The following is a 25,143-nucleotide window of genomic DNA, read 5'->3' on the forward strand; positions in this document are numbered from 1 at the left end:
TTGAGAACCAGAGTATGAGAGTTTTTGTCTCAGGTATAAAAAGCATGTTGAAGAGAAAAAATATGACATATTATATGTACAACTTTTAAAATTGATCGACTACAGTGCTGGGCCACGTACTCAGGGACTTATAATGCTAGGCAAACATTGTACCATTGAGCTAAACCTCCAGGCCCCATATTTATTTTTTAAAAGATGGGTTGGGGAATATAGCTTACTGGTAGAACATTACCTAGTGGGCTTTAAAATAAATAAGTGAATGAATAAATACAATACTTTGAATGGTAAAAAGTCTTTCTAAAGGTCAAGAACCTCTTTTAAAAAATCTGTATATTGACAGGTTGTAGCTGTACATGTTTATGATGTATAGTAATGTTATGTGTCTCCCCCTTCTGTCCTACACTGCAGTTGGGGATCAATCCTAGGGCCTTGGTCAGAGCTCTATCATGTCCCTTAGATCAATGATTTTTTTTTTTTTTTTAAATAATGTCCTGGAGATTGAACCTGGAGCCTTACACATACTAGGCTCTGCCACTGAGCCATATACCCAGCTAGGTGGAATGTATTTTAGAACTTCAGATGCAAGCCAACCAGCCCATTCATTACCCCAGACATTTGACATCTTCTGTGAGGAGATACGGAAATCCTCAACACAACACTAACTAGCAAACCATATTCAGCAACACATTGATGATTCACCATGATTAAATGGGTTTATCCTTGGAATTGCATGTATGGTCGAAAATTCACAAATGAAGAAATGTACCTACCATATTAACAAAATCAGGGCAAAATAATATGATCACATCATGATTTTTTTCATACATTGCATTAGGTATAGAAAAATATTTGGTAAAATTCAATATTTTTTCATGGTAATACACCCAACAAATAGGTATAGTATTGTACTTCAGCATTCTAAAGGCCACATATAATAATGAAACCATAGTTTGGAGATGAAACTCAGTTACCTGCTTCTGCTGGTAGGTGAGGTTTGTGTAAGGTTGCAGACCTCTGCAGTTGAGAAGTGTTGTAGCTCTTAATGGTGGGCCATGTCCTTTGGTGTTGCACCACACCCCAGCAGTTCACTCTGTTTTTTTTCCTGGGTTTATGTCTTGTGAATTCAAAGGATGAAATACACAGACCAGGATGAGAGAGTGTAAGAGTAGGATTTATTGAAGAATGGAAATAGGAATAGAACTTCTATGGTATAAGAAGGGATTTGATAAGCAGGTTTTCTTTTGGAGTGTGCTAGTGTAGGGGCTTATATAGCACATGGGGGCACTGCTATTGGTCCAAACTTATGCTAATTAGTACAAAAGTACTAATGCTTTTGTTCCAAGTTTATGCTAATTAGGTTTGAAAATCTAATGCCATTGGTCACTTTTTTAAAAAAATTTTATTCTAATTAGTTATATATATGACACTAGAATGTATTATAATTCATATTACACATATGGAACACAATTTTTCATATCTCTGGTTCTATACAAAGTATATTCACACTTGCCGCAGTCTGGCTGGGCACAAATCACAAGCCACTCAAGCAGGAACAAACTTTATTTCCGAACTCCCCCGAACGCCACCCATGCGGTCCTTCCAGCGACCACACACCAACTGGAACTCCCTACACCGGAACTCCACCACCAATGTGAACTCTTCAGGAATCCCCAGGAGAGCTCAACTGGAACTCAATGGGAACTCCCCGAGAACTCAAAAGTCATCATCTTAATGGCTCGCTGGCTTCATCTCTCAACCACTACTTCTGGCCAAATGCCAGGGGCCATTCCGACTCGGCTGTGGCTCTCAACATCTCCCCCCTTCTGTTTAATTAAACAACAAGCATGTGGCTTAGGGACCGTGCCTGTCTTAGATTGTCCAATACTACATATGGTTCTTACCCGTCATCGGATGAGCTGACCTCAAGGCGTCACCCTCCTGTCTTAGGTTGGTACCATTACAATTGGATCTTACCCGTCATTGACTACTGGTCCAGCATACAGCCATACTTGTGGATAGGCCTTTACACCAGTGGGGGGGGGGGGTGAGGTTCTTTGCCTCACCTCTGTTGGCCCCCAAATTTGGTCTTTGCACCAGTGTGGGGGGGTGAGGTTCTTTGTTTTTTGCCATCATAACCGTTTTCTCATGTCTCTGCATTCATAAAGTAACCATGTATACTTCTCATTCTGAAAATATCATCTCAAAATACAGGTCCCAAATTTCAGAATTGTATTTGATTCTTTGTATTTCCCTCATTTCTGTGCAAAGGTCTTCAAGGTCATATGGATCATCCTCCTTTTTATCTTCTTTTACTTTGTGGGTTTTCTTCTTCATCTTCTTTTCATCGACCTCCTGGTCAGAAGTGATTGCAGGATTATCAATACCACCTTTCCAAGTTTCAACAGGAGAAAGAAGTGGATGTTCTTCACTTCCAGGATGTCTTCCTTTTCTTTTTGTTTGTGAAGTAGTGAAAGCCTCATCATCACTTGCATCTGAATGTGTTCTTCTATAATATGACTTGGCTTTACTAAACAAGGTTTTATATTTATATTTATATTTAGAAGGCCTCCGTTCCCCATGACCTTTTGAGGTTCTATCAGAAAATCCATTTTCTTCATCTCCTTGTGTGTTATTTACAAATGAGTTTCGAGTTTTAATAATTTGATTCGGACTATCATCTGGGACAACATAAATCTCATCAGAATAGCCCTTCTGTTTAAAAATTGTGTCAGTGGGTTCTGCATAGTTATCTGAAGAATCCATATCTTCAGGATGTGCTACAGGCACCCGGGAGGTCTGTTTTCTTGGATTTTTACCAATACCAGCTTCAATTGTTTTTAAGAGATTTGGATGCAATTTTTTCACATTTGTCTTAGGTACAACTGGTTTAGGTTTAATAGGTGGAGGCACTTTATGGTTGCGTTCATGATCGTGACAGTTTGGAGTGCTATGAGCAGGGTATTCATTTCCTTCCAAATCTAACCTATATCTGGAATGGTCACTAGGTGTTGGAAGCAACTATACATCATTCCCCAATTGGACTATAAGGAGGTGGTGCTTCTGTATCATCATCTGAATCAGGGTAGTTGTTATAAGGAAAACAATCTCTGGGAGATGGTAGAAAAACATCTTCACTTTGATGTGTTGACTCCCTTGTATTATCAGATAAGTAAGAATTTTCTATCATATTTTTTTTCTCTAGAACATCACTAAAAAACAGAGTAAAGACCTCAGTTTGCCGATGATACTGAGATAAAGAATACAATGCTGTAAATTTAGCAGTGATCTCAGTTGCAATGTGTTCTCCTTCAGTCACTAACTCCTTGATAGCCTCATTTTCAAAAAAATCTGCTTGGCTGTCAGTAACTGCCACCAATTGTACAGGAATGGTATCTTGAACTTCTGATAGAAATGCTCGAAGCATTCCCATTGATGCTTTCCGTTTAGCAGAGTAAACTAATATATACCCATGAACCAGTTCATCCTTCCTTACTCCAATTGAAGAGTTATATGACAATATTGTGATCTGTATTCTCCTCCTTTTTTCATCGATAATTTTATCAAGCATTAAGGAATTATTTTCTCCAGCTTGAGCAGCACTGCAAGAATGAGAATCAAGGAATGGTGAAAGAATAAGATCCACACTAAATGGATCACCACACATGGCACACATGACAGTTCTCAAGTCAGCTTCTGATACATCCTTATTGGTGGGAACTGGGCTCACCTCATCTAAATTGTGTTTAACTGATTCCAGTACTCCTCTTAGAGCTTGCTTTATTTGGGTTTCATTAAATTTACGAGGATATGTACCTGCAGGCACATCTACAAAAGGACACTGCATAACTTGTTTGCCAGTTGTTGCCCTTGGTGCCTGAGAATGGGAAGGTTCTTGTCATGTCTTCATGCATGTACTTAGGGTAATGATGTCCATCTCATTTCCACCGTCTTTTTAACCCCCTTGTTCCCTTCTTTCCCTTTCCTCTATCTAGGGTTCGTCTAATCTTACCATGCTGCCCCTTCCAACCTCACAATGAATCAGCCTTCTTATATCAGAGAAAACATTTAGCATTTGTTTTTTTTTTTTTGGCAATGGTTAACTTCACTTAGCATTATATTCTCTAACTCCATCCATTTTCCTGCAAATACCATGATTTTATTCTCTTTTATTGCTGAGTAATATTCCATTGTGTGTGTGTGTGTGTGTATATATATATATATATATATATATATATATATATATATATACACACATCACATTTTATTTATCCATTCATCTACTAAAGGGATCTAGGTTGGTTCCAGAGTTTAGTTATTGTGAATTGTGCTGCAATAAATATTGATGTGGCTGTGTCCCTGTAGTATGCTATTGTTAAGTCCTTTGGGTATAGACCGAGGAGAGGGATAGCTGAGTCTAAAGGTGGTTCCATTCCAGTTTTCAAAGTAATCTCCATACTGCTTTCCATATTGGCTGCACCATTTTGCAGCCCCACCAGCAATGTATGAGTGTGCCTTTTTCCCCACATCCTTGCCAACACTTACTATTGTTTGTATTCATAATAGCTGCCATTCTGACTGGAGTGCGATGATATCTTAAAGTGGTTTTGATTTGCATTTCTCTAATTGCTAGAGATGTTGAACATTTTTTTCACGTATTTATTGATTGATTGTATATCACCGATTGAGAAGTGTTTGTTCAGTTTCTTGACCCATTTATTGATTAGGTTATTTGTTTTTCAATGCTTGACTTTTTGAGTTCTTTATATACTCTAGAGATTAGGGCTCTGATGTGCAAGTGGTAAAAATTTGCTCCCAAGCTGTAGGCTCTTTATTCACCTCACAGATTGTTTCTTTTGTTGAGAAGAAGCATTTTAGTTTGAATCCATCCCATTTATTAATTCTTGATTTTAATTCTTGCGCTGTAGGTAGGGTCCTAATCCGATATAATGGAGATTGGGGCCTACTTTTTCTTCTATTAGACACGGGGTCTCTGGTTTAATTCCTAGGTCCTTCATCCACTTTGAGTTTTGTGGATAGTGAGAGATGGGGGTTTAATTTCGTTTTGTTGCATATGGATTTCCAGTTTTCCCAGCACCATTTGTTGAAGAGGCTATCTTTTCTCCAATGTATGTTTTTGGCGCCTTGGTCTAATATAAGATAACTATAATTATGTGGTTAGTCTCTGAGTCGTCTATTCTGTACCATTGGTCTACCAGTCTATTTTGATGCCAATACCATGCTGTTTTTTTTGTTACTATTGCTTTGTAGTATATCTTAAGGTCTAAGTTCTTGAAACAGTGGTCAGAGCAGTTAGACGAAAGAAATGAAAGGGATACGGATAGGAAAAGAAGAACTCAAATTAGCACTATTTGCCAACGATAGAAGACCCAAAAAATTCCACCAGAAAACTTCTAGAACTAGTAAAAGAATTCAGCAAGTAACAGGATACACCCTTAAATCAAAGGCTTTTCTGTATATCAGTGACAAATCCTCTGAAAGCTACTCCATTTACAATTAGCCTCAACAAACAAACAAACAAAAACCCCCAAAACCCCACAAACTTGGGAATCAACCTAACAGAAGAGGTCAAAGACCTATACAATGAAAACTACAGAATGCTAAAGAAAGAAATTAAAGAAGACCTTCCTTAGAAGATGGAAAATCTCTCTTGTTCTTGAATAGGTAGAATTATTATTGTCAAAATGACCATAGTATTAAAAGTATTATACAGAGTTAATGCAATTCCAATCAAAATCCCTATGACATTACTCATAGAAATAGAAAAAGCAGTCATGAAATTCATCTGGAAAATAAAGAGACCTGGTATAGGTAAAGCAATCCTATTGGTCAGTTTTTGAGTCCTAACCTCCATTCAGGTCTGCCCCATTTCATATTCTCATAGGTTCTGGAAGTGGGAGGTTGAGATCATCGAATGGAACTGGTTGTGCTGCTGCTTGGCTTGCCTCAATGCTGTCTTTTCGTGCCTTGGTGCCACCAGGCCACGTGGCTGGGCTCCTAGGGACAGTTCTTGCTGCTTGGGGCAGACACTGCCCTGCTCCATTGCTTAGGTGCCACTTCTTGGTAGTCCGGCTGTGCACCTTGTAGCAGGGTACCCATGTCAATAAGATTATATTCAGTGGTGAAATATTGGAACACTTTCCTGTGAGATCCCAACAAGATAAGGATGGATGCTTCCGCTTATGATTATTTTTTTCAACATTCTACTGATATCCCTTGCCAAAACAGAAGGCAAGAGAACACAATAAAAGGCATCCAGATAGAAAAAGAAGAAGTGGAACTGTCACTGTTTCTTGACAGTATGATTTTATATGTAGAAAACCCAAAGAGTCAACCAAAAAACTGTTCAAATTGATAAAGTAATTGAAGTGGCAGGATAACAAAAATCGATGTGCAAAAAGTAGTAGAGTTTTTCTACATTAACACTGAACTTTCCTAGAAAGAAATCAAGAGAACTACAAAATCAAGGGAAACTACAAAACACTAATGAAAGAAATTGAAGAAGACAGACAGACAAATGGAAAGATATCCTGTGTTTGGGTTGGAAGACTTACTGTAAATGTCAAATGAACTTTCATTGTGTGTGTGTGTGTGTGTGTTACTCTTAGAAACAGGAAAGTTAAACGTGCTTTGTTACCTTTTTAATCAAAAGTTCTTTTTTGTGAAACAGAAACTTTTTCAACTTTATTAGAATTGCAGCCCTTTGTCCAAATGGATTTTATGAAAATAGGATAAATAAAACAAAACTGTAAATGAAGTAGTCGATGGAATGGAAGTCCCTGTCAAAATTCCAGTGTCACATGTCTGTATTCCAAGTCTCCTTGTAATTACTTCTGGAATAGTCTGTATATATATAAGACAAAAACAGATAAACAAAGTACTCCCCTATATCTGGAAAATCCAACCAATATTGAAATTGCTGGCATTATCAATTACATTTTTCCCAGCATATACTTATATACATGATTATTATTGAAAGTTCAAGTTAACTGGAAAGAAAATACAAATGCAAAAATAAGTTTTTCAGCTCTTTTTTTCTTTAAAGGTTTATACTTTCATTCTGATAAGTTAAGGATATTATGAGGATTAAGGATACATAGAGTGTTTCCCCAGCATGTGCAAAGCCCTGAATCCCCAGCAGCATCTTGGGGGAGTGGGAGGAAGTCAGGGTCCTGTTAGAATTCAAGAATTTGCAGGAGGCTTACCAGCCTAGTTTAAAATATCACTTAATTATGAATCAGTGTTTTCCCCTGGCATTGCCACCTTTTCAACTTGATGATCTTGGCTTCATATATCAAATGCAGCATTTATTAAACAAGAATACTAAAAGCTTTCTGATGGGAAAACCAAGCGAGTTTGGGCAGTTATGTGTGTTTTACACAGATACTGCTGTTAAATACTGAATGATTCTATAAAATAAAAATGATTAGGAAATAATTTGACTGTGGATTACTGGCATTTGTATATTGAAGTCATTGAAATCTTTCTGAAAAGTGCGTGATATATTTTAATTATTTGTGTGCTACTATTAAGTGCCATAATTTTGTTGAGTGTCTTTTAAGTATTAAAGTTGTTAAATGGGTAATTAAATGCATGTATTATACCTTAATAGGCAGACTACTCTTTGAAGTGAAAGTAGTAATTTGTAAATGTGTTCTTTTGCCCCTAGCTAATTAGAGGCCGAATTATTTTCATAGTAACAGCTCTGAAGAGAACAGTCAGTTTGTCAGTTCAGGCCTTTCTCTATCAACCATAAAACTTTCAGATTATTTATTTTTTATTATTACCAAAGTCTTGTTATGTCAGTTGTAAACAGCATGGAAAATACAAGTAATGGGAAAAAAAAAAAAAGCTCATGACCCAATAGGTAAACACCATTAACATTTTTATTTTATTAAAAAAAAATTTGTTTGGGGTGTGTACTGTGTGTGTGTATGTGTGTGTTGTAGTCTCAGGCTAATACACAAACAGGGAAGTTAAATTTATTTTGCTTCCTTTTCAATCAAAAATTCTTTTTTTGTGACACAGATGATTTTCAATTATTTTATAGCATTATGGTCCTTTGTTTAAACAGATTTTTATGGAAGTAGAATAAATAACAACTGGTACTGTGATCGTTGAGGATGGGATGGAAATACAAAATCTGTGTTTGGCTTTTTTTCACTTGTCTGGATTGTCTTGGAGGTATAATCGAAGAACTCTAGAACTTCCTAGAAGAAGCATTAAGCTGGGCACAGTGGCACATACCTGTAATCCTAGCTACTTCGGAAGCTGAGGAAGGAGCTTCACAAGTTCCAGGCTAACCTGGGTAGCATGGTGAGAAGTGACACTCTGTCTCAGGGGAAAATAACAGCATAGTTGGAAAAATTTTCCTAACATTTTTTAATGGCTGCAGAGTATTCCATTATATGACATCTGTGAGAGCCCTGGAGGGGTTCTGCTTAGATCTCCTTTTAAGAATTTTGCTTTGAGGAATGTTAGTTGACAGCTTCCAGTAATAGAGCCTTTGAGATTTGCTGCATCATTGATCCATAGTCACATTCTCCCTGGGTATTTCTCCCCAAGTAACTGAGCCCAGCAAGGTGCTAGCATCTGCCTTTTCTGCTCAAGGTGAGATTTCTCTAAGAACATTCTTTGTATTTGAGCTCTGTGTTGGGCAGGTAGACCAGAGCTGTAGTGGTTTGGGGGTGTTCTGATCTCTTCTTTATTCTTTCCTTTCACAATTGACAGGCCTGTATCGTATCTTGAAGTCTTTCTCTACTCACTCCTCTTGCTGTTTCTTCATTCATTTTCCCATAGGCATTTATCATGATAAATTTTTCACATTTGTAACTCCATCTTGGTTTTGCTTCCTAGAGAACCTCAACTGAAATGCATTGAGATTTTTCTTTCTTTCTTTACAGACTGAGGAACTGAGCCCTGGGGCACTCAACCATCAAGCTTCTGTATTCCTTCTCCCTGCACCGCCCCCCCCCCCCCTTTTGCAATAGGATCTTGCTAAGTTGCTGAGGCTGGCCTTGAATTTTCCATTATCTTGCCTTATTCTTTGCAGTTGTTAGGATTACATGGGAGCACCAGTACCACCTTTCTGGCAAGTGTTTTTTTTGTTGTTGTTGTTTTGTTTTTAAATATATTACAATTTTCACAGGATAGAAATGCACCCTTCTGCAAAACTTCATAATGTCCCATCTTCATGTGTTTGCATCATATTCTCAGTTATGTCTTTGTATCTTAATTTTACCAACTTTTTTTTTTTTTTAAATAGAGAGAGAGAGAATTTTTTAATATTTATTTTTTTCAGTTATCGGCTGACACAACATCTTTGTTTGTATGTGGTGCTGAGGATCGAACCCGGGCCGCACGCATGCCAGGCGAGCGCGCTACCACTTGAGCCACATCTCCAGCCCAATTTTACCAACTTTTAACTGTATCATCTTACTGTTTTGAAAGATTAAGAGAATTAGTATGTCTGTCATTTCACTTTTTATTAGTTTTTGTTTACCCAGCAGTGTTATTCTTGTGATGCCAAAAGCTTACTTTATACTTAGTTACATAATTAACTGTAGTTTAGACTATATTTGATTAAAAATTATTTTTGGTAATTAATTGGTAATATTATTCTCTGTAATACATAAATCTAATTTAGTCCTGAATCAAAGTTGAAGTTATATAGGAGGAATATAATGGCTCATATCTTAGCTCTGCCAGTGAAAGTGTTCAGATCTTTAGAGTCTCATCTGTCTTTGTTCTTTTTTTTTGCTCATTTTGTCATCAGTGATCAAGAGCACAAGCCATACTTCATGGGTTTGAATCCCAGCATCATCAGTTACTTACTATGTGATCTTGGGCAAGTTTAGTCACTACAAACTTGGTGTAACAGTTCACATGTTGTTGTTTTTAATATGCTCTGACAAACTACCATAAATTTAGTAGCTTAAAACAAAATCCTTGATAATTTCATACTTCTATAGGCAGAAGTTCAGTGGGTTAAGTTGGGTCTCATTGAAGTCTCATAGGGCCTAAATTAAAGTGTCTTCCTGAGGCTGGTTGTATTCAGGAGGCTGTAGGGGGAGAATCAGTTTCTTGATCATTCAGATTGTTGGCAGAGTTAATTTGTGTTTGATCAAAGAACTGATGTCCCTTTTGTTGGCTGTTGGCTCAGAGATTGGGGTCCTACTTAACTTCTTTGTTGACCTTGTTTCTTTGGCTTATGGCTCCTTCATTTGAGAATCAATAGTGGAGGGTGGAGTTCCTCCCAAGCTTCAGATTTCTTCTGCCTCTTCTGCTGCTTCTTTTTAACTGATTGTTTTGTTTTGCTTTCCTCTTTCTTTCTTAAAGGTCAGTGTGATTATACTGGGCCTACAAGAATTTCCTTATTTTGAAGTCTGTTACCCTTTTGCCATGAAATGCAAAATACACAAGTGTAAAAATGGGGCAAAAACTTGGGGGCCTAAAACCCTGTGCAGCACAATCCCTCTTCTGGCCTCTGTGATCCTTATCTATCTCACAACATCTATTCATCCTATCCCAAGATCCCTAAACTTCTTTTATATATACCCTATTGTAGTTCAAAGTCTTATCTAAAAATCTGTGGACCTATGAAACAATTTAATTCTCCCCAAAGTACAATTCTGGGACAGTTACAGACATTCTGGTTCAAAAAGGGAGAAGACAGGAAAAAAAGGAGCTATAAGTTCTAAGCAATTTTAAAAATCAGTTGGAGAAACTCCAGTAGATGTCAAGGCCTGGGAATAACTTTGTGATTTGTAGCTTCACCCTTTGGGCTTACAGCTGAGCTCTCTCTCAGATTACTTTTATGTTTTGTGTTTTTTTTTTCCCCTTCATTTTTTGTTTTTCCTCAGATTTATTGATTCTTGGTTGTCCATCTGTATTCATGAAAGAAAGATTAAGCTGATCAGTTTAGTAACTTGCCTGAAGTTCTCTGCTGCAGGTTTATTTTATCAATAGATCTTTCCTTGACTGTGGCATGTGGTAGGCTTAACTCTCAAGTACTTCTCAAAACCATACATTAAAAAAAAAAAAAAAAGTTCTGGGCCGGATACCCCTCCAAAACCAAACAACTGTTGTTCTTTTTGTAGGTTTACCACTGATAGCTATACAAAGCACAAAGATATATGTAGTATATTGTAGTACTAAAATTTGAAGGAGGGGTTATTTGTGGGGGTGCAAAAAAATCTGAAACAATTCCTTGGGGTTGGTAATGGAAAGGAAGGTTGAGGGATATTGCCCTAAGGTTATGGTTGACTAGGAAACTGGCTGTTAGGCACCCATAATTTTCAAAATAAGCATGCTTCATCTGAGGAGTGGATTGCTTTAATGTTTATGTGCTCTGCTTTGCTTTAAGGCACTTTTATTTAGAAAGTAGCTTTTTGACTTTAAGAATTGTATTCCATTGTATAATATTCATCATAACCATATTCATTCATACATTACATCTTTCTGCTTAAAAAACGTGAAATCTCAACTATTTTATCGTCTTCTACTTTACATACCTTCATATGTAAACCATTTCCTCATTTGTTGTTTGTGTTCAGCTGACTTTATTTTTATTTTAAATCTAATTGTGTTTTGCTTTGTTGGAATTATGATTTGCTGGGAGACTGGCATAGCTAAGACTAAGTCATCAAACTAAGAAGAGAAGAATTGTGAGATGATAAGTGTTAATTTTTGAGGATGAAGTATTGATTTCAAACCATATTTATTTACATAAGCTTTGTGGATAATAGTTAATGGTGTAAAATATGGAGTCAGACTGTCTGAGTTAGAACACTGGTTTCACAACTTGTTGGGGATGTCATTTCTGAGCCACAGTTTTACCATCTGTAAAATGGAGATGATGATACTATCTACCTCATGAGAATATCCATGACTTAATATATGTAAATTGCTTAGAATTGCTTAAGAGATAATAATTGTTAGAATTAATATTATGTTTGGATTTTAAGTTCAGTATTTGATTATGTTCTAAGTTTGTCTAAGTACAAGGCACACAGAATTGAAAAAAAGGGGTGAAATTTTTATATTGAAAGGAGAAGTATACTATGTTTTCCACTATCTAGAGTTGGAATAACATTGGGGACTGAAAGAATAATCTGGGAGGTTAATGAATACTTGATTAATAAACCAATACTTCAATCATTGAGCCACTTTTTAAGGGTGTTATACAGTGTTTGTGGCCATATCAAGGTGTTGCCGTGGTGGCTTGTTGTTAGTTTTCTTACTTAGCAGTCATTAAAGCAATTTATCTTTGTCATTTCCTAAATTTCTTCCTTAGTAGTAAAAGTTGCTCCCAATTTTTAAAAAAAATTCCTCCTTGAAGTTTTTGAAAAATTAAAAGTTAGAAGATTTTGTTTCACTATATTGTATCACAAAGTCTCTGAAGTCTTGTCACAAAAATATTTTTCTAGTATTTGAGTGTTACAGTATGATTATTAGTAATTCCAGTGTGTTTTATCTAAACATCCTTTTTTAAAAGAAGTTTTTATTTTCTGATTAAAAACACCTTGAGTAGTAGTATTTATGTATTGTTTTTTTGAACTAGTTGGTTGACTAGTTTTTGAGCTCGATTGTTCAAAACTATAAAATTTTTAAATTTAATAGTTTTTAAATTTAATTTAAAATATTTAAATTTAAATATTTTTTAATTGTGAATATTCATTAAGTATAATGACTACTTAATGCTGTGGAAAGTATCAGCTTTGAATTCATTTTACAGAAACAAGTTTGTTTTTGAAAGTTTCTTATTCTTGCAGAATTGAACACTGTTCAGATGACTTCGCTGGTAAAGTTGGGGTGATTGTGCATATCTTTATGATGAGGTTTTTGGAAAGAGAGATCTATCTTCAGTGAATTGCCAAGAGAATGATTTTCTTTAAAATAGTCAAATGTCTTTTGTATATATTTTTTTCCTAGTCTTTTATATATCTATGGAATATATACACGTAAACACAAATTATATATGTTGCAAAGCATTTTTATACTACATTTACGCCAATTATTAGTATGGTTGCATGACAGTTTGCTAGTATATTACAGTACATACCCCCTCCTTTTTTTTTTTTTTTTTTACAGTACATACCCTAATGGTCCATTGCTAAATATAATCCTGATTATTATTCTTTACTGTATCAGTTTTGTGCATTAATAAACAAGGCATTTAACCATTATATGTTATTAAATGTAGGCTTTACTTTGAAATTTATAAACCTTGATAGCATTTCAGAGGTCATGAATATCAAACATCCCTTTTGTTAAGAAGTTCCTCTTTTAAGGTAGTTGAATTTTTTCTTTCATTTGGATAATGGGCTGTGTTGAGCTTTGGTTGTTAATTGATAGATGTGGTATCCTCTCTGAGAGAGCTTTTAAAATGCATGACACGTATTTCAGAAAGCAGCTGTTGCTATGGCAACTCTCAGGTCACTTGCAGCTCAGCTTACATGATTGGCTGCTAATGGAGTCTAATATGCTTGAGAAGAGAATTGAGCAAATGAAAGAGGGTTTTGAAGGAATCCCCTTAAACCTCTTGAAGTTTAACAGAATAGCACACAAAAAATTAACACTTTATGTTAAACAATTTTGCTGGAGGCAGTTTTATGAATAATGAAAGTAAGCCTGTTACAGATTTTCAGAAAAATAATTTTCAGAATCTTAAGAACATTGGCACCTTTTATGTTGTCACTTTTTTGCATTTTACTATTTGTTTAAAGAAACATTTTCACAGCTATCAGTTAACTTTCTGTGCTCTACTCTCTGAAGCATATACCTCAGAGAAGTTAATTGGATTGAGGAATGAAAAAGCTGTTAATTCTGCAGGGTCAGAAGAAGCAGTAAACCAGAAATAGTGTCTAAATTTACTCTGGTTACGTGAATTACATTAGAGTCGCCTCTCATTTGGATTCTTATGGTAGCCTATGAATACCTGCCTCTCTTATAAGGGTATATGGATGATATAAAGGGAGATGGTAGTATATACGTTGGATTTTTAAGGCCTGTAAAGTAAGTAAAATCAAGCATAATTAGAAACTGCCATAATAAAAATTAATAGAGCCATGCAAAATGGCACAGGAATATTTCTTAAATGACAGTTTTCACCAGTATCTCGTTTGCAACTATAGTGCTAAAATGAAGGTTGTTCTACTAATTTTGGCAAGTAAATAATAGCAAATATAATTCAGATACAATTATGAATTTATATTTCAGATGAAGTTTATTCAATAATAAGCTAAAATCACCCTTAGTTTTACAAAGTCAAATTATTCCTATCTTCAGCTGTTTCATTCAGTAAGTGTAGGAATTAGGCTTAAGACATGTAGCTTATGTATATGCTACTTTTAATTTATTTTAGAGCTTTAAGAAAATTACTGCTTAAAGAGGTAGTGTTGAAATTGATACACTAAGCAAGTTGTAGGTTGGCATGAATAGCTAACAAAATTTGCTAACAGAAGTGACTTGTCAAAATTACCCAAATGCAAATTTTTATTAAAATTGCCTTGCATTTCTTATTTTCTATTAAACACTCAAAAGTGTTCAATAAAAACTTTTCAAAATAAATTTCCAAAGAAATCTATTAGTGGGGTGCCCCATTACTTTTTTCAGAAAACATCTTTGAAGTTTAGTGAGTATAAACACTAACCACCAAAATCTGTGAACCTATAATCAGTTTGAACTTTTGGGAATATATGTTTAATTATTTTGTTTTTAAATGATGTGTCTAGTGACCTGGTAAACATAAGTCCTTACTAGGAACCTAATATCCTATTCTGCCTGTGGCAGTACTAGTAGTACTAGATTATGCTATTTTCTCATATAATTTTTTACAATAGTCCCATTTTATATTTAACACTAGGAAATATAAAGTCCAGGAAGTTAACGTGCAGATCCACAATTTCAGCTAACTACTAACGTTTTCAAACATTTCCTTCTTTAGTCCTTTTTGTGTGTAGTAGTATATATAAAATGTAAAGAAGAGATCATTCTTTATATACAAATCTTTTATATATAAGTCTATATGTTGGCCACTTCTAAGCATTTCATGTTTTATTCTTTTTGAACTTTTTTTAGTGGTATAAAATATTTTACTGGTGATTGCTTTCCAATTGTAGGACATAGGTTGATTATTATAAATAGGTCAGGGTGGGTGAATAATTTAAAATGTTAATATGTTTGCTTATTTATATATACTAACCCCCCCCCCCCAATTGAACTCAGGAACACTCAACCACTGAGCCACATCCCCAGCACTATTGTATTTTATTTCGAGACAGAGTCTCATTGAATTGCTTAGTGCCTCCTTTTTGCTGAGGCTGGCTTTGAACTCAAGATCCTCCCGCCTCAGTCTCCTGAGCTGCTGGGATTACAGGCATGTGCCACTGCACCTGGCTTTATTACTGATTCTTGAAGAATTTCTAAATAAAAGATAATTTATTTCAAGGTTTTATATGTGTGTGTGTGTGTATTGTTTTCTAGAAGAGCTTTGGATTTTTTTTTTCACTGTTAAATTATTTTAAATTTACTTGTGAGGTCTCAAGTGCAGAGTTGAATTAATCCTGCCTTCACTTTATGACATACAGTAATTATTGACTCATTTAGATCCTGCTTTCAGATTACCTTCTTTTATCTGTATTATTGTTCTCCTCTCTTACCATAGGCATGGACATTTTGATAAGCTTGAGACACACACATATGCTTATTTGTATTCATTTTTGTAAAACATATATTGTCATTTTGTGTGGATATATTTCTGGTCACACAGAAATTGTGACAAATTGACATTCTTTTGTTTTCTTCAGTTTTTCCCCTCATTCACCATTGTTTTACCCCGGATTTTTTTGTGATAAAATTCACTTAATAAGATGTCATCTTAAACACCTTTAAATGTATAATTCAGAAGTGTAGGCATATTCAGCTATCACCATTATCCATCTAGGACTTTTCATCTTGCAAAATAGGAATAACACACCCATTAAGTAATAGCTCTCTAATACCCCACCTCTGCCCCAGTCCCTGGCATCCACCATTCTACTTTCTTTCTCTGAATTTGATTACTCAAATTATCGTAGATAAAGGGAATCATATAGTATTTAGCTTTTTTTGTGACTGGCCTATTCACTTAACAAAATGTCTTCAAGGTTCATCCATGTTATAGTTTATATTAGAATTGCCTTACTTTTTAAAAGTGAATAATATTCCTTTGTATATACTGCATTGTGCTTATCTGTTGATCTGTCAGTGGAGAGTATGATGTTTGCTGTGGTTTTTCACATATTGCCTTTATTATATTGAGGAAATTCCCTTCTATTCCTAGGTTACTGGGTGTGGTTATCATTCATAGGTGTTGAATTGTGTCAAAAAAATTCTTTTTTGTTATTGAGATGATTATGCTATCCTCACTTATTTTGTTAGTATAGTATATTGCTATTGCTGTTTATTGATTTTCATATTTTGTATTCTAGAAATTATACTTTTCTAAGTGTATAATCCTTTTAATAATCTGCTGGATTTGATTTGACCACTTTTGTAGTGTTTTGGTAGACAATATAGTGAAGTGGTAAAAATTGTGCTTAGGTATGTTAGCTTGAATCCTAGCTCTCTCTCTCTTTTTTAAGTTATTTTTTTTTAGTTGTTGATATACCTTTATGTATTTATATGTGGTGCTGAGAATCAAACCCAGTGCCTCACACATGCCAGGCAAGTGTGCTTCTGCTGAGTTCTAGCCCTAGCCTTTTAGTAACTGTAGTATTCTGGGTTTCATCATCTAGTGCCTCATTTTTATGATTTTGTAAAATGGGATTATGAGTAGTTCCTCCTCTTGAGAGGATTAGGCAAATGCTTATTTTTAAGCCCCCCCCCCCCCCATTGAATTTGGACCTACTAGGCAGGTGTTCTACCACTGATGTACATTCTTAGCCTATTGTGAGGATTGGATTAATTTTGTGTGTATATTGTTTAGAACAATGCCTGTCACACACTATATGCTATAAAAAATGTGTTAATACCAAATTTTAAAAAATTAAACCAGAATTTTAAATGAATTGATACATTTCTGGAAAAATCACATCTTAAGTTAACTCATCCAAAAGCATGAACTAGCTCTCTGTTGATCAAAACTTTCATGTATTTTTAACAGAATAAGAATTTTCTTCTTCTTCCTAGTATTCATTATTCTTGATCACTAGTTCTTAGCCAGATGTAATCCAGATGTAATTTTGCTGCAGTGTGGGATGTTTGAAAATGACTAGAGATACTTTTGGTTGTCTCTTCTGTTACTTGTTCCTGCCATTATGGTTTAACAAGTCTTGATAGTACTATCATAATAACATTATAATTGCTTTCCTTGTATCAAGACTTTAAAACCTTTATTCTTTCCTACATCTTGCCTAAAATAAATTTTTATAAAATATGACTTCACTGTACAAAATGAAGTCGTAAGTTCCCTGGATAGACATTGAAGACTTTTAGAAACAAATTTGAGTAGGTTCTGGGAGGCGTTAATATGTAGTATATGTATCTGTAAGTTTTTAATAATTGTCTGATAAGATATATTTGGGTCCATACAACTGGGGGAAAAACACAGTTCTTTCATATATATATATATATATATATATATATATATATATGTATGTATATATATATATATACTATTTTATTAATTATAGTAAGTATAGAGAAGCAAGAAATGTGAAAGTTGAAATTAATAATTTTACTGTTCAGACAAAATGATTAGTCTCTTCCTCCTCCTCCTCTTTTTTTTTTTGGGGGGGGGTACTGTATATTAAACCCACAGTGCTTTACCATTTAGCTACATCCCCAGGCCTTTTTTATTTTGAGACAGTCTGGCTAAGTTACCTGGGCTGGCCTTCTATCTCAGCCTTATGAGTTGCTGCAATTACAGGCATGCACCACCATGCCTGGCTGTTAGTCAACATCCTCCCCTAGGTTGGTTTGTTGGGTATTTTATTGGTGCATTATAATTATACATAGTGGTAGAATTTGTTTTTATGTATTTGTACATGTACATAACAATATATTTCTGTTAATCTCATTCCCAGGTATTTCCCCTTTCCTTCCATCTTCACTTCCCCAGGTCCCTTTTCTCTATCTGCTGATCTCCCTTTGAGTTTCATGAGGGGGACCCCCACCTTTTCCTTTTTCCTCTCTAGCATTAACATGCAGGAGAAAACATACAATCCTTGACTTTGAGTTTGGCTTATTTCCCTTAACATGATGTTCTCAAGTTCTAGCCATTTTCTTGCAAATGACATAATTTTATTTTTATTTATGGCTGAGTAAAAACTCCATTGTGTATATAATATCACCTTTTGTTTTTCATCATTTGACAGGCATGATGATTCCATACTTTGGCTTTTGTGAATTGTGCTATAAACACAGGTATGAATGTATTGCTATAGTATGATGGCTTTAATTCTTTAGGATGAATACCAAGGAGTGGTATAGTTTGGTCATATGGTGGTTTCCATGCATAGTCTTTTGAGTAGTCTCCGAACTGATTTCCATAGTGGTTTTACTAAATTAGCAATCCTATCAACAGCCCATCCTTTCCAACATTTATTATGTGTTTGTATTTTTGATGGCTGCCATTCTCACTGGAGTTTGATTTGATTTGCATTTTCCAATTGCTAATTATGTGAACTTTTTCTCATATATTTATTGGCTATTTGTATTCTTCTTTTGGGAAGTGTATGTTTAGTTCATTTTATCCATTTATTAGTTGAGTTTTTTTAGGGGGGGTGTTAAGTTTTTTGAGTTTTTGTTTTGGGGGTGGGATACTAGGGATTGAACTCAGGGGCACTCAACTAATTGGCCACATCCCCAGCCCTATTTTGTATTTTATTTAGAGACAGGATCTTACTGAGGTGCTTAATGCCTCACCTTTGCTGAGGCTGGCTTTGAACTGGTGATCCTCCTGCTTCAGCCTCCAGAGCAACTGGAATTACAGGTGTGTGTCATAGGGCTGGGCTAAATTTTTTGATTTCTTTACATGTTATGAATATTAATCCACTGTCAGAAGGCTAGCTAGCGAAACTTTTCTTCCATTCTATAGGTTCTATTTTTAATTGTTTCCTTTACTGTGTAGAAACTTTGTAATTTGATGCCATCCTATTTATTAACTCCTGGCGCTATCATCTGAGTTTTAGGGGTTCTATTGAGAGAGTTGATGTCTAAGCCAATGTGTTGGAGTGTTGTCCCTGTTATTTTTTAAATATGTTTTTAGTTGTAGATGGACACAATATCTTTATTTATTTTTATGTGATGCTGAGGATTGAACTCAGTGCTTCACTCATATGAGGCAAGTACTCTACCACTGAGCTACAGCCCAGCCCTGTCATTGTCCCTTTGTTTTCTTCTAGGAGTAACATAATTTCTGGTCTGATTTCTAGATTTTATCCATTTTGAGTTGACATTTTGTGTGGGTTTGTCTCTATATCTTCTGTTCTATACCATTGGTATATGTGTCTGAATTCTATCAGTACCATGCAGTTTGAGTTGCCATATCCCTGAAGTATAATTTGATGTCAGGTTTTGTGATCCTTCCAGCATTATTATTATTATTTTTTATCTTATAATTGCCATGGCTATTCTGGGTGTTTTATTCTTCCAAGTGAATTTTAGGTCTAGTTCTGTGAAGAATGTCATTGATAGTTTGATGAGGATCATTGATTGGTTTTCATAGTATAGCCATTTTAACAATATTGATTCTGCCTAAGAACTTGGGGGGTGGAGGTTTCCATCTTTTTGTATATTTTTCAATTTCCTTTCTCAGTATTGTGTAGTTTTAGTTGTAGGGGTCTTTCATTTCCGTGGTTAGATTTATTCCGAAGTATTTTATTTATTTTTTGAGGCTTTTGTGTGTGAATGGGATTGTTTTCCTGATTTCTTTTTTAGCAGATTCATTATTATTCTATTAGAAGAAAGCCATTATTTTTTTGTATATTGATTTTATAACCACCTACTTTGCTAAATTTGTTAAGTAACTCCAGCAGTCTTCTCATGGAGCTTTTGTTATCTTCTAAGTTTAGGATCATATCATCTGCAAACCATGATAATTTGACTTCTTCCTTTCCTATTTTTATCCTTTATATTTTCTTCTCTTGCATAAATGCTTTAGCTAGAATTTTTAGTATTGTATGGAATAGAAGTAGTGAGAGTATATTCTTGTCTGATTCAGATTTTATTCTATTTTATTTCATTTTTATTTTTTTGGTACAGGGGATTTAACACAGGGGTACTTTACCACTGAGGTACATCCCCAGCCCTTTTTATTTTGAGATAGGGTCTTGGTAATTTGGGGGGATGGTGGGGCGGGTACCGTATTAAACTTAGGGGCACTTGACCACTGAGCCACATCCCCGACCCTATTTTATATTTTATTTAGAGACAGGGTCTCACTGAATTGCTTAGTTCCTTGCTTTTGTTGAGGCTGGCTTTGAACTCATCACAATCCTCCTGCCTCAGTCTCCTGAGATGCTGGGATTTCTGGCCTCAATAAATTGCTGAGGCTAGTCTCGAACTTGAGATCCTCCTGGTTGGCCTCCCAACTCACTGGTATTATAGGCATTTGCCACTGTGCCCAGCAGGTTCCAGATTTTAAAGGAAATGCTTTGGTTTTATTTTCCATTCACTATCATGTTGGCTTTGTTTTGTTATATATACCCTGTATAATGTTCAGGTAGGTTCTTTCTATCCCTAATTTCTTTAGTGTTTTTAGCATGAGTAGGTAATGAGTTTTGTCAAAGACCTTTTCAGCATGTATTGAGATGATGTATGTGTTTTATATCATTAACTGTATTTATGTGATGAATTTCATGTATTGATTTGTATATGTTAGAACTTTTCATGCATCCCTGGGGAAAAAGTCAACTTGATCATGTTGTACAGTCTTCTTAATATTTTGTTGAATATGATTTATTGAATATAATTTGCTAATATTTTATTGAGATTTTTGCATCTAAGTTTATCAGGGATATTGGTCTCTAATTTTCTTTCCTTGATGTGGCCTTACCTAATTTTGATGTGAGCGTGATACTGACTTCATAGAATGAATTTTGAAGTGTTCCATTCCTTTCTATTTCATGAAATAATTTTGAAGAGCATTGGCATCAGTTCTTCTTTATAGGTCTGGTAGAATTCAGCTGAGAATCCATCTGTTTCTGGGCTTTTCTTCGTTCAATGATATTTATTATTGCTTCTATCTCCTTGTTAGTTATTGGTCTGTTTGTTTTGTGTGTCCTCTTGTTTCAATTTGGGCAGGTTGTATTAGAAATGTATGCATTTCTCCTAGGTTTTTCAAATTATTAAAATGTAAGTTTTCAGAATAGTCCCTAATGATCCTCTGGATTTCTGGGGTGATTTCTTCTTTCTCATATCTAACATGACATTAATTCTCATGTCTTCTTTCTTTCTTTTTGTTAGTTTGTCTTCTGGCATATCAATGTGGTTTATCTTTTCAAAGAATCACTTGTTTTATTAATCTTTCGTAGGCCCCTCCCCTCAACTTTATTTTGGCTCTAACCTTAATTATTTCTTTCCTTCTATTGGTTTTGGAATTGTTTGGTTCTTGTTTTTGAAGGATCTTGAGGTATATCATTGAGTTCTTTGAGATCTTTTTTTCTTTTTTAAAATGATTTATTTTATTTTTTTAGCTCTCAGATTTTCTTTTGTAGACACTCATGGTTATAAACTTTCTTCTTAGAACTGTCTCCATAGTGTCCCAGAGGTTCTGGTATGTTGTATCACTATTCGCATATGATTCTAAGAATTTTTAAATTTTCTGATTTCTTCTTTACTCATTTAGCCTTAAAGTGTATTGTTCAATCTTCATATGTTTATATAGTTTCTGTAGGTTTTTTTTTAGGGGGTATTTTTTATTGCATTATGTCTTATAAATAATTATATCATTGTGTGTGAGTGTGTGTGTGTGTGTGTGTGTGTTTGGTAGAATTGCTTTGTGGCCTAAGATATTGTCTATTTTGGAGAGGGTTTGATGAGCCACTGAGAAGAAAGCATATTCAGCTGTTTTTGGGTAAATATCTATAGGTATCTGTTACGTTCATTAGATTTATAAAATTTTGAGGTCCAAAGAGTTTTTACTAAGGTTATGACTTGATGACCTATTTATTAGACAGATGTATTGAAATCACCCAGAATTATTGTACTGGAGTTTAAGTCTAATCAAGTAGGGTCTGTTTTAATTAGGTACACTAGCATTTGTTGCATAAACATTTACTATCGTCACATATTTTTGTTGGATTGTTCTCTTTACCTGTATGAAGTTACCTTCTTTGTCTCTTCTGATTAATTTTAGCTTGTTGTCTTCTTTGCTGGATACCACAGTAACTACTCCTGCCTTTTTGGGGGCTTCATTTAGATGGAGTATCAATTTCCAGCCTTTCAGCCTGTGGCTTTCTTTGACTGAAAGGTGAATCTCTTGCAAACCACAAATTGTTGGGGCTTGGTTTGAATTGAGACTATTTACATTTAATGTTATTATAAAGAAATGTTTATTAATCCCTGCCATTTTGATTTTTTTCGAATGTGTAATTTGATCTGGTTTCTCAAATGAGATTTTCTTTTTTGAGTTCTGGGGTTTGTTTTTGATGTATTCTTTTTGATATATTTTATTAAGTATTTTCTGTATGCCAGCTTGGGCAAAAATATTCTAAGGCTGGAGATATAGCTCAGTTGGTAGAGTGCTTGCTTCACATATACAAGGCCATGGGTTCAATCCCCAGTACCACTACCACGTTTAAAATAATATATGTATGTATATAGGTTCTTCTTATTGTGGAAGGCTTTTATTTCTTGTTCAGTTCTGAAGGATAGCTTTGCTGGATATATCAATCTTGGATTGCCATTTTTTTCCCCCAGTATTTTAAATACATCATTCCAAGCCTAACTGGATTTTAGAGTTTGTGATGAGAAATCAGAAGTGATTCTGATTGCCTTGCCCCTAAGTGGGACCTGACATTTTTCTCTTGAGGCTTTTAAAATTCTGTCCTTGTTCTATATGTAAGGCATTTTAATGTGTTGTGGAGAAGTTCTTTTTGGATCTTGTCTTTTTTGGGGTTTTGAATGCATCCTGTATCTGGATGGCCTTCGCATTTTCAATTTGGAAAATTTTGTCATTTTTCTGAAGAGGTAAGCAATTCATAACCCTTCATCTCACAGCACTAAGAGTTCTTGTATGATTTGGTCATGGGTATTTATTTTCTCTTCTTTAATACTGTCTGAATGTTCAAGTCTGGCCACTTTCTCTTTTAGCTCTGAGATTTTATTTTCAGCATGGACTATTAAAGAGATTTCCAACTGAACATTTTATTTGATTCATTGTATCTTTTATTTCCAGAATTTATTTTTTGGTTCTTTTTCAGTATCTCTTTCTTCTTCTTAAATTCATATCCTGTACTGACTTTCTCAATTCATTCAATTTTTCTTTCTTTCTTTCTTTTTTTTTGGTGGTGGTGGTGCTGGGGATTGAACCCCAGGGCCTTGTGCATGCAAGGCAAGTACTCTACCAGCTGAGCTATATCCCCAGCCCCAGGTTGTTTCATTTAATGTTCTCTTGAATTTATTGTTTTTAATAATCACTTTTGAATTTTGATATTTCATGTACTTTTTATCTTTGGTGTCAGTTGCTGGTGAATTATAAACATTAGGAATTATTATGTTACCTCATTTCTTCATATTTCTTATATTCCTGTGTTGCATTTTGTATATCTGTTGGGATGAATTTCTCCTCCATTCTTAATGTGTGGACTTTTTTATGGCACAGGCTTCTCTTGTGAAAGTGTCTTAGATTGGTCTAAATAGATACCTCCTAGGTATGGTATCTACAACCTTTGTTTTAATCATCTCTGATTTTGCTCTAGAAGTGGATGTTCATGAGTAGAACCTGAAGATCTCTCTCACTGGGGGCTGGTCATTAGTTTGTTGTTCTCTGTATTAAAGTATAGCTGATGTTTGATTGTGGTTAATTTATATGTGGAGGAAGTTGCGCTGCATTTTGGCTGGATTTAATTCAGCAGCAGAATCATTACCTTGTGAACATGAAATGTCCCTGTGGATTTACAGCACATCACTGAAAAGGGAGAATTAAACAACAGCAATCACCAAAGCAAACAATATATAACATTAAAATAAACAATTAGTGCCTACTAGGACATCTACAACAGTAATTACCACAAAAACAGGAAATGTGGGATCAGAAATTGCCAATAGCAAAAATAATAAATAAGGGTGAACTAGATCTCATGTTAAAGTAGACAACAGGTGTCGACTATGTTATCCATAGTACTGGTACTGCAATCAAGTGAATGTTGGGGGCAGGAGTTATATAAGCTAAATAGTTCTAAAAGCTTGTAAAAATACAGTTCATTAAGACAAAAGACAATGTGACAGGAAAGTAGAAGAAAGTTTACAGTGGTTCAAAATGTGAATAGAGAATGCAGAAGAGATGGAACAAGTAATGGTTATAAAGAGGAGGAGAGAAAAAACAAAGAATAGGATTTGGCTGTTAGCAGGACTTAAGTTTTTTTAAATTATTTTTTATTTGTTTTAATTAGTTATACATGACAGTACAATGACTTTGATATATATATTTGAATCAGATGGGATATGATTTCTCATTTTTCTGAGTGTACAGTAGAATGAAACAGACATTATTACTGTGTGTATGTGACTGCATGACCAATATGATTCTGCAACCTGTACAAGCAGGACTTAGTTAACAGGAAAAAGAGAAACAAACAAAAACAATAAACCTCAAACCCCAGCCCTCAAAAGATGAGAAAAGAAAAAGTGACCATTTTAAAAACAATACTAAACATGAGAAAAAAAGAGAACCAATCAACACAGCAAAAACATGGATCCCCCTCTCCCCAGGAATAAAGATTCTTGATGAAATAATGGAAGAATTATCTCCACTGAGGAGGCAAAACAGTTAGCAAGGATAGATGATCACTGCCCTTGTCTCATTGTCCTTTAAGTTTCTTCTTGGGCTGTGTACTGATGGAGAGCAAGTCATGGAGGTTGTTAATCCCTACCCCTTTTTGTATTATTTCCTTGAGCTTCCTGCCCATCAGGCCTAAA

General features: G+C 35.0%; 2 protein-coding genes across 2 annotated transcripts in view; one reads left to right on the forward strand and one right to left on the reverse strand.

Annotated features, from left to right (window-relative positions):
- The window catches only part of Stag1 (STAG1 cohesin complex component), a 360,527-nt gene that overhangs the window by 64,499 nt on the left and 270,885 nt on the right, over nucleotides 1-25,143 (forward strand). The gene's annotated exons all lie outside the window — the stretch shown is intronic.
- LOC124084485 (rho GTPase-activating protein 5-like) lies at nucleotides 2,131-6,061 on the reverse strand. Its single transcript, XM_046431786.2, is given in 4 exon segments — nucleotides 2,131-3,027; nucleotides 3,029-3,841; nucleotides 3,844-3,901; nucleotides 5,964-6,061. Coding segments are annotated over 4 exon segments (1,815 nt in total). The 3' UTR covers nucleotides 2,131-2,181.

This window comes from Marmota monax, unplaced genomic scaffold, assembly GCF_021218885.2.
Source record: "Marmota monax isolate L192 unplaced genomic scaffold, Marmota_monax_Labrador192_F-V1.1 WCK01_AAM20220418_F8-fsc00022, whole genome shotgun sequence".
Classification (NCBI taxonomy): Eukaryota; Metazoa; Chordata; class Mammalia; order Rodentia; family Sciuridae; genus Marmota; species Marmota monax.